Here is a 10,286-nt window from a genome sequence, read left to right on the forward strand (position 1 = left end):
GTAAACCTCATCAACATGAACATGTGTTGACATTGGCATATATTTGGATCTCATCAGTAGCGGTTTTAGATACGGGCGACACGGGCGGTTGCCCGGGGCGGCATCACGGGCATCGGCAAAGAAAAAAAAAAAAAAAATGCTCGTACTCATGCTGCCCGACGGCAGCCAGCGCATATTGGGAATGGCATAGGCACCGATCGGTTTTCTATCGCCCATTTGCTGGGAGTAAGGGCACCCTCCGTTTGCGAGGTGCGCCTGCTGCTTGCGGCACAGGGAGGAGAGGGCGGGGCGGCGGGGGATTCTCTGGCTGGCTGGAGCAGCATCTAATAACCAACTCACAAAATAAAACAAAATAAAAACAAAACAACAAACACGAAAACACCGGACATTATGATACAGACTTATAATTTGCACCGATGTTTTTTCGAAATTCTATACACGAAAACTGAGCGCGAGAGCCCTCGGTGCGCCTGCGCGCTGCTGAAGTCAAAGTAAACTTTATTGTCATCTCCGCTACATACAGTCCGTATATAGAGAGACGAGACGACGAGGCTCCAGTTACAGCAGTGCAAATAAACGAACAATAAATATAGTAGAGTAAGAAAATAAATATACACTTTAGGACTCGGCGTAACGGGATCAATAACAATTTAAAATTTATAATTTACAGTTTGATGATTTAAAGTCTCACACATAACCCGTCGAAAGGGGAGGGAGACCTGCTGCTTCCAAAGAGAGCACATTTCATTCATAATGTTGTAAATCCAAGCCCATTATGTATTCATGATTTGAATCCTGGGTTGTGTGAAATCCCAGAAATACACCCTAGACAAAGTTAATCTGTGAACTAAGGTGTAGGTCTATTAGGTTATGTTGTGGTGATCCTCTGGTTGAGGGATGGGTGTTCATACTGGAGTGCAAAATTAAAACCAATGGAAGATGGACAAGAAAAGTTCAAAGCCATCAGGTGCTCAGTTTAGAAAAAAGAGAAAAGAAGAGGAGAAGAAACGAACAAATGATACAGGTAAACAGATGTGTCATTGGATAATGGCAGGTCATCCTGAAACAATCAGAATCAGAATACTTTATTAATCCCTAAGGAAATAATGTGGGTTACAGTTGCCCCAAGAAGAAATGGTAAAAATAGTAACAGCAACAGACTAAACTCCAAACAATACATTATGTTACAGATTTTAATATTAATTAGTCATTGTTGATTTGTCCTGTTCTCATTGTATGACGAATTATGATGGCTGTTTGGTAGCCGTTTGCATACTATGCATACTCTCTCTCTCTCTTCATATGTGTGTGTGGACAACAGTTTTATGTTAATGTACAATCCTTAACATGTTTTGTGTGTGTGTGTGTGTGGGGGGGGGGGCACTGGATCTCATATCTTCTTATTAAATGTAGCTAATGTCCGATAAACTGAAATCTGGGACTTAGATAGCAGTAATATTTCATACATTACTTAAACTCACTAATTTAATTAAGGGATTTGTTTTAAATTATAACGTAAAAAAACAAAACAATACACAATGCAAGAAGGTTGTGCATGTAAATGTGCTGGCTGCTGTTTGCATATTGTGTTCTCTGAGGGTGCTCCGGCTCCCTCTCACAGTCCAACAACTCGCTTTTTTAGGTTAATTGTCGATTCTTTGGGGAATTACAATCATCTATTGGGAATGTGATTCTGAGCGGTGAACTGTCAAGTGTGTACCCTGAGTTTTACATTATGGCAGCTGGGATAGTCTTCAACCCCCTCTCCAGCAACCCTTAAGTGCTTAAGAGGAATGAAGAAGGAAAGGGAGGAAGGCAGAAGGAAAGGAAGGAAGGATAACTACACTTTATGATCTCAGCTGTGATTATTAAAGGTTTGTGCTTTCTAGACATTCCCTGTAATGGAAAGAGCAGAGGGGTATGGTACTTCATCACGGCACTGTGGAACTATCAAACAAAAGACCCCAGTGCTGATAAGGCAACATGCTGTCCATTACCACCAGTTATGAGGACATAAGGTAGGTGGAAAACTCATCTGATCCAGCCTCAGTCGCCCTAAATGAGAGTAAATGTGTTACTTTTCTTCAAGTCCTGTCATATTATTTTGTATGTACAAAAGTTTTAGAACAGAAATATCTTTATGCATGCTTAATCAACCAGGTAAGGGAATCCCAAAATGTTGATTCTGTTCAGCTGGACGTAATGTTTTCAGTGGGAGAAACGTTTCATCACTCTTCCAAGTGACTTCTTCAGTCTCAGCTGACTGCATGTTACCCCAACCTTATAAACAGTACATTTGCACAATGACTCAAACTAGCACCACTGAATGAACAATGGGTTGGTAGGTCAGTTCCTTGACCATTACAATGCAAATTTGAATGATTATTGATCAATGATCATTGATCAAAGGACATGGTTACCATTCACAGAGATTTGGGGAATGGCTGCAATCACCGGATTGTAAGATGATGAAAGCACAGAAATATTTAACTTAAAAAGATAAATCCAAATAGATTAAATCACTGTTCCCATTTTTTTTACCTTCCTGAATTATAGCTACATTTTCAGGAGGGTAAAATTAGTACTTCTGTAATGGAAGTGCCCGAGGTGACTGAGAACCCATGATTGCAAGGTGACTGAGAAATGTTCCAAACTAAGAAATCATGTTTGTTAAATATGTGTAATTTATATGTTTTTTTATTTATCCTTCTCCTTTTCTGTGGTTTTTCTTTCTATTTGTTTTTATCTATTTAATCTTCTGTAAGGCACTTTGGTCCATTGTGGTTGTTTTGTGATTTGGAGGCTGCCTTTAACAGCCGATTACGTGACAGCCAGGCGACAAAGGCTGCTCCAAATGTGACCCACAAATGCATCCTCCTTTTACCTGGATTTGAACGATGATTCGGGTGTCCCTCGTGGCCCACCCTATCCCAGGATTCATAGCAGTGGCAGTGGATAATTTTTTGATTTAAGCTTGTTCTGCAGCCACAAGAGATAGGCACCTTGCAGTCGACAAAATCCTCTGTATGCCAGAGTTTTCTAGAGTCAAATGTGAGGCCATCTGTCCGACAGCTAAAGCTTCTCCTAAATTAGGCCATGCAACAGGATCATGACCCCAAGCACAGCAGCAAATCTACAGCATGGAAGTCCAGACCTCAACCTGACTGAAATGCTGTGTATAAAGGAATGCTTGCAAATGTCAATGAATTGAAGTTATTGCTGCTGACTGAAGGTTCTGTAAAATTCCTCAATCATAGAATGATTACGATATTGAACTAAAACAAATGCCTGAATCCTAAATTGTGGATATCCTATTATGGTGATCTAAAATGTAACACTAAATGTGATTAAAACACTAAAACACTGGACTCCTGGGCTGAACGACCGTGAGAATCACCAACCCGAGGAAAACACACAATACACGAGTCCATGACAAAGACAATTCATTCTTGAATGAAGACATTGTTCAGACACATTTAAAATGCAGCCAATTGTGTTTATTATTAAATTATTGAGGAAATAGAGGGGGGGGGGGGGGTTAAGAAGAGGGTAAATTAAAGGGATAGAAAAGAGAAAAGAGATAGAGGACAGAAAACCCCAACAATCCCCTCTGAGCAAGCACTAGGTGCGACAGTGGATAGGAAAAACTCCCTTTAAAGGAAGAAACCTATGACAGAACCAGGCTCTAGAGGGGGCAGTCAACTGTCGGGACTGGTTGGGGGGTGAGGGTGAAAAAGAGAGAGAGGGGAGGGAGATGGGACAGTGTTTTTGCACTTCAAGAGGGTAAATTAAAGGGATAGAAAAGAGGAAAGAGATAGAGGACAGAAAACCCCAACAATCCCCTCTGAGCAAGCACTAGGTGCGACAGTGGATAGGAAAAACTCCCTTTAAAGGAAGAAACCTATGACAGAACCAGGCTCTAGAGGGGGCAGTCAACTGTCGGGACTGGTTGGGGGGTGAGGGTGAAAGAGAGAGAGAGGGGAGGGAGATGGGACAGGTGTTAGGGGTTAAAGGGAAATAGGGGAGGGAGAGGTGTCAGGTGGGAAAGGAGGGGACAGGATTGGAGAGGTGAAGATTACGATGGAACAGAGGTGGAGGAAGACGAGGTGACATCAGCAGCAGAAAACATAGAAAACGTAGAAAAAGCAGGAGTGTCCCTCCTCCAGAAGAAACGGAAGCGTTTTTTCTTCTTCTCCAGGAGCTTTTCCACAAGCACTTTTTTCTCTAGGATGAGGGTTCTTAACTCATCGATCATTTGTGTATTTTCCTTCTCAAGTTTCCTGCATGTTTTCTCCACTTCTTCTAAGTTGGCTTGCTTTTCTTCCAGCCTTTCTTTCAGTTCGTTACATTTTGCCTCCTGCATTAGCTTTGCCTTGTGCATCTCTGTATAACACTGTTCTAATTTGTTGTGCGTGTCTTCTAGCTGCTGACTTCTCTCGATTTGTTGAAGTGTACACTGCAGGTCTTTGTTTGTTTTCTCTAGTTGCTGCTTTAACATCTGCACCTCAGTGTTTTTGCACTTCAAGTTGTTGGAAAGTTCCTCAAGTTCTGTGTTTTTTCTCAGCATGTCATTGAGCTTACTCTGCATGTCTGAGCATTGTTTTTGCAGTGTTTTCTTTTCCCTCTCCAGTTCAGTTGTTTTGTTGTTCATTTTGTTATAACGTTCTTGCAGTTTTTGGTTTTTCCTCTCAAAGTCCTGGAGAGTTTGTTTTTCTTCTTTCTGCTTTATTTCCCGTTGTTCTTTGTCTTGAAGCAGCTCTTGATATTTCTGCAGTGTTTCATCAAGCTTTACCTGCTGCGCTCCGTATTTTTCCTGCATGCCTTGGAGTTGGCACTGCATGTCTCTCTGCTTTATGTCCAGCTTTTCTTTCTCTTCAAGGATTTCTTTATTTTTTTGCAGAGCTTCATCAAGCATTACTTGCAAACCTTTGTTGTGTTTCTTGATGTTCTGAAGCTCGCAATCCGTATCTTTGTCTTTCATGTCTTGCTGTTCTTTCTCTTGTTTGAAATCCTTATTTCTTTGCACTGTTTTATCGAGCTTTATTTTCAGCGCTGTGTATTTTTCCTCCACGTCTTCAAGCTTGCAGTCCATTTCTTTCTGTTTAATTTCTTGTTGCTTTTTTTCTTGAAGCAACTCTTTATTCTTGTGCAGTGTTTTATCATGCCTTGCCTGAAGCGCTTTGTACTTTTCCTCCATGCCTTGGAGTTTGCGCTGCTTTACGTCCATTTGCTCTTTTTCTTGGAGGAGTTCTTTATTTTTTTGCAAAGCTTCATCGAGCTTTATTTGCAAGCCTTTGTTGTGTTTCTCCATGTCCTGAAGCTTGCAATCCGTATCTTCCTGTTTCATGGTCTGTTGCCCTTTCTTTTGAAGAAACTCAACCCTTCCTTTCAGCACTTTGTGATTTATCTCTGTGCCTTGGAGTTTTATGACCAGTTGTTTCTTCTCTTGGAGGATTTCTTTATTTTTTGCAAAGCTTCGTCAAGCTTTACTTGCAGCTCCTGAATCTTTTTGTCCTTGTCCTGCTCGTTTTTCTTCTGTTGGAGGACTTCTTCTGTTGGTTTTTCTTGAGCTTTATTAAGCTTTGCTTGGAGCTCAAAGATCCTTCCGCGCATGTCTAGGACTTCCATTTCTTTCTCCTTTTGAATATCTTCCTTTTCAACAAGCTGGCTGAACAATCTATGTACTTCAGCAGTCCTTCTCTCATATTCTTCTCTCAGCAACATAATCTCCGCTCGTTGTTTAAAAAAACTTTGCCAGACGTAATAGATGTACTCTGGCTGGGCCGGGTGTCGCGTATTGTGATTCTTCCTGAGATTTTCCTCATGCATTTCTTCCAAGCACATCTTCTGCACTTGAATATTGTCCTCTTGATTGCAAGAGGAGCGCTGGGCTTTACTATTTCTCTTTTGTTGTGTTTTTTTGGAGACATGTTAGAATCAATAAACAGTGACCAGTGACTCTGAAAAGGATCCAAAAAGGCTTCTCTGGCGAGCGTTTGAATGCTGCAAACGTAAATGCTGCGAATAACAGACTAAAAGTTGTTGTGTCTCACTCCTATTTAAGGGTTTTTAGGATCAAAGGATCAAAGGATCAAAGTGGTGGTAAGATTCTAAATGTGGGTGATGTCAAAACTCTGTAAGCCAATGAGGTTGTCACATGACATTTGTGGGAGGGCATTTTTTACCTGGACAAATTATCAATAAAGTTTCAATCTCTGTAACAATGATGACAGTATAATTGTTATTGTTCAGCAGAACAACAAACAATTATATTGACAATTATATGTGTCCAGTATGTTGGCTGATTTTCTTTTACTTTTTGCATTCGAAAATAAAAGTTGTCCTGATTTTAACACCATTACAAGAAGTGTTGTTAATTATTCATTTTGAATCATAATCAGGTTACCACAAATTGTTATTCTTAGTACTGCATACTTGCAGTGAAGAAGTTGTCCTAACAGTCATCTTAAGTAAACTGCACTCAATTTTTCTGGAGGCAATGAGTTTGCATAGTTTTTTTGAGTTCTGGGAACTACTTAGATTTTACAGTGCAGTAGTTTGAACATTTGTAATAACATTTCTGCAAACTGGAACCACCTTTCCTTTTCTAGAACTGTTGCTAACACTTATGACATGAAAATGAATCGAGATGGAGTGATAAATGTTACTTTTCTTGTTTTGTTTATATCTAAAGTTTAAAAACAAAAATAGAAACTGTTACCTGGACTGCCTCAGCCCAGGTGATGTAATATTAGCAGACAGAGGGTTTGATGTTGCAGAATCTTTGGAGCTGTACCATGCTGAACTGAAGAGCCCAGCTTTCACCAAAGGAAGAACTAACTGGCCCCTAGATTGCCCAATCAAATCTCTTAATGCCATCAGCCCTCCCCTTCCTTCACTGTGCGCTCACCTTGTAGAAAAGAGTTGAGTGTGGAAGAAATGGCAAAAATGTGGAGCTGAAAGCTAAGAGAGAAAAAGAAATTATAAATAAATCAACGTGTCAAATTAACTGACATGTTAGCTGTTGGAGCTCCTGCTGCATTTATGTATCTATATTGTGTCTTTTCATAATAAATAATAAAAAACATGATTTATCCTCACTGTATGAACATTCTTGGAGTCCTTGAAGTCTTGTCATGGTGAAGTTACTCATGTGATGCGATGTTGTTATAATGGTCCAGCTGGTGTGTAGCTATCATATTAGAGTTCTCTTTCTTCTTCTGATTTTATAACATTTTTTGGTGATGGTGTCACATTTACAGTGGTTGCAACACTTGCACCTAAAGTGCCACCATAGTAACCACTGCATAAATGCAACACACTTGTTTTCTAACAGGAAAAAACTGAGTATTTGCACGGACATGCTCAAATTCAAAGTCATCTTTTTGTCAAAAAAACATATGGACAGGTCATACACAAGAATTTGTAATTGCAACGCTCCCACGGCCCTCGGTGTACACTAAACAACATAAACATAAAAAGATACAAATAAAATAAAAGTCTTATACTATACATTACAATAAAATCTTATATAAACGACAGTATCCAACACAATCCAGGGTCAGAGGGCCCGGTGGCGCCAGTGTTCGGCAGCCTCGCCTCTGTCAGTGCGCCCCAGGGTGGCTGAGGCTACAATGTAGCTTGCCATCACCAGTGTGTGAATGTGTGTGTGAATGGATGGATGTAAAGCGCTTTGGGGTCCTTAGGGACTAGTAAAGCACTATACAAATACAGGCCATTTACCATTTACCATTTACAATCCAACTGTTTGATGGGAGAAATCACCTGTTTTTCATAGAACAGCAGGTAAGCTGTTCTCTGCCGCTGCTCATCATTGACGAACTCATCATCGTATGTTAGTCAGCAGTGTGTGACGTGGTCTCTTAGCATGGCCCCTGGCTACCACCGTGACCTGCTGGGGTACACGGCCTGGAAACTGGCTCATCTCTCTCATTGACTTCAGGACAACGCGGCTCATCATCTAAGGTCACCTTTTTCTTTGAGGAACACATCACCAGTTAGTTCAACCAAAATGGATGACATAATGAGAATTTGAGTGTCAATCCTAACATTCAGACTCCACATGTTCCTATAACATCTGTTCACGTGTCACACTCGGCTCTGTAGAACGTACCGTGCAGAAAAACAGCAGCGAGTTGGGAGGGCAGGAAACCTCTGTCTGGACACCAACGTCCTTGACTTCACATTTTTCAGTGCTGATGGTACTGTTATAGAAAGACACAAACAGTGCAATCACAGTGATGAAATTACAGGAGAAGAAACACAAAGCAATCAATCAGCTTTAAATAGGAACACAGTAAAAGGACCAAAACATCCTCAGACTGGCTGACGGGGTTAACACTGGACAAAACACAAAAGATTCTCCTTCATGATCCAAGAAGGAAGGAGTACCAGCAGAACTTGTTCAGACAGTAAAATAATATCGTACCTCTGTTGGGGTTCAGAAGGTGGCACGACCGTGTCTTCTGCCTTGTCTTCATTTTTGGGAAAAACCTTTGACTTTTTCTGCCAGTTACAAATAAATCCAGTTAAAAACAAATGATGCACAAATTCCTGCACCGTTTGTTTGTTCAGAGCTTATTCTCTGCAGTGGTAAACTCACCTCACAAAAAAGCCATCTGCGCCACCAGGAAGCCTTCTTTGATTTGTTCGTCTGAGCCTCAGCTGGAGGTGAGACTGGTGCAGAAGAGGTGGCTGGAGTGTCAGGGGCCACATGTTCATCTGTGAGATCCTTTCGTGCACTCACACTGGAAAGATAACAGAGAAGATCAGTCTGCTGTAATGCACTCAAACTGCCCTCAGTGCCTCAAGAAAGTCAGCTAAACCGACTGCATGAAGCTGTGGACTCCACAGAGGGAACAAATCTACAACTTACACAGTAAAAACTGATTCAGCTCAAATATTCAGACAAATATTTACTTTCAAATGAGAAAACTGTGCATGCATGTTTATATGTGTATTTATAAATGTATACATAAACATAATTTTAAACATAGTAAAAATGTGACAGAGAGCAAAGATCGTACTTTTTCAGTGGGTCCTCTCCAACACCCACAGTATCCTCCTTTATTATCTGTTTCAAATAAATCAAACAGCATGTGATTTAATAAGAACTGCTGCACAAAAACAGCATTTTTTTTTTAAATATTAAAAAACATGACAAATCAGGCTGTGCCTTTCTTCTTCTTAGAGTCCAGCAAAACATGTTTGCACTTTTGTTGTTTGAGCAAATAATCCGTAGAACTTGTAAAGTTTTACAAAACACTTCGCCTTCTCTCTGCAATCTCCAACTCCGGTTTGCAAAAGTCTGAAAGTGTGTGAACTTACAGTCCTCAAAATGTGACACCTACAGAATGTGTTTGAGTTAGCAGGTAACAAACATAAACATGGTTACCATAGTGATAATAATAAACTTTATAATGTGTTGCTAACATTTTGGTTGTTGTGATGATTCAAATTTGTTCAGTAAACCTCATCAACATGAACATGTGTTGACATTGGCATATATTTGGATCTCATCAGTAGCGGTTTTAGATACGGGCGACACGGGCGGTTGCCCGGGGCGGCATCACGGGCATCGGCAAAAAAAAAAAAAAAAAAATGCTCGTACTCATGCTGCCCCGACGGCAGCCAGCGCATATTGGGAATGTCATAGGCACCGATCGGTTTTCTATCGCCCATTTGCTGGGAGTAAGGGCCCCTCCGTTTGCGAGGTGCGCCTGCTGCTTGCGGCACAGGGAGGAGAGGGCGGGGCGGCGGGGATTCTCTGGCTGGCTGGAGCAGCATCTAATAACCAACTCGCAAAATAAAACAAAATAAAAACAAAACAACAAACACGAAAACACCGGACATTATGATACAGACTTATAATTTGCACCGATGTTTTTTCGAAATTCTATACACGAAAACTGAGCGCGAGAGCCCTCGGTGCGCCTGCGCGCTGCTGAAGTCAAAGTAAACTTTATTGTCATCTCCGCTACATACAGTCCAGTATATAGAGAGACGAGACGACGAGGCTCCAGTTACAGCAGTGCAAATAAACGAACAATAAATATAGTAGAGTAAGAAAATAAATATACACTTTAGGACTCGGGTAAAGGGATCAATAACAATTTAAAATTTATAATTTACAGTTTGATGATTTAAAGTCTCACACATAACCCGTCGAAAGGGGAGGGAGACCTGCTGCTTCCAAATAGAGCACATTTCATTCATAATGTTGTAAATCCAAGCCCATTATGTATTCATGATTTGAATCCTGGGTT

General features: G+C 40.8%; 1 protein-coding gene and 1 long non-coding RNA gene across 4 annotated transcripts; both read right to left on the reverse strand.

Moving 5' to 3' along the window:
* Positions 1 to 4,053: 4,053 nt before the first annotated feature.
* LOC109198173 (trichohyalin-like) lies at positions 4,054 to 6,303 on the reverse strand. Its single transcript, XM_019353757.2, has one exon. The coding sequence runs from the start codon at positions 5,345 to 5,347 to the stop codon at positions 4,076 to 4,078; it is 1,272 nt and encodes a 423-aa protein (XP_019209302.1). The 5' UTR covers positions 5,348 to 6,303; the 3' UTR covers positions 4,054 to 4,075.
* Positions 6,304 to 7,890: 1,587 nt separating this feature from the next.
* Positions 7,891 to 9,596, reverse strand: LOC109198174 (uncharacterized). 3 transcript variants are annotated; one of them, XR_003218048.1, is made up of 6 exons: positions 9,454 to 9,596; positions 9,048 to 9,094; positions 8,624 to 8,768; positions 8,450 to 8,526; positions 8,135 to 8,225; positions 7,891 to 7,997 (listed from the first exon to the last, which is right to left on the reverse strand). It is a non-coding gene; the product is annotated as an uncharacterized LOC109198174 (long non-coding RNA). The 3 variants fall into 3 exon arrangements; XR_003218047.1 differs by having other exon boundaries at positions 9,349 to 9,596; XR_002059102.2 differs by lacking the exon at positions 9,454 to 9,596 and having other exon boundaries at positions 9,048 to 9,174.
* Positions 9,597 to 10,286: the final 690 nt, after the last annotated feature.

Source organism: Oreochromis niloticus, unplaced genomic scaffold (assembly GCF_001858045.2).
Source record: "Oreochromis niloticus isolate F11D_XX unplaced genomic scaffold, O_niloticus_UMD_NMBU tig00006500_pilon, whole genome shotgun sequence".
Taxonomy (NCBI): Eukaryota; Metazoa; Chordata; class Actinopteri; order Cichliformes; family Cichlidae; genus Oreochromis; species Oreochromis niloticus.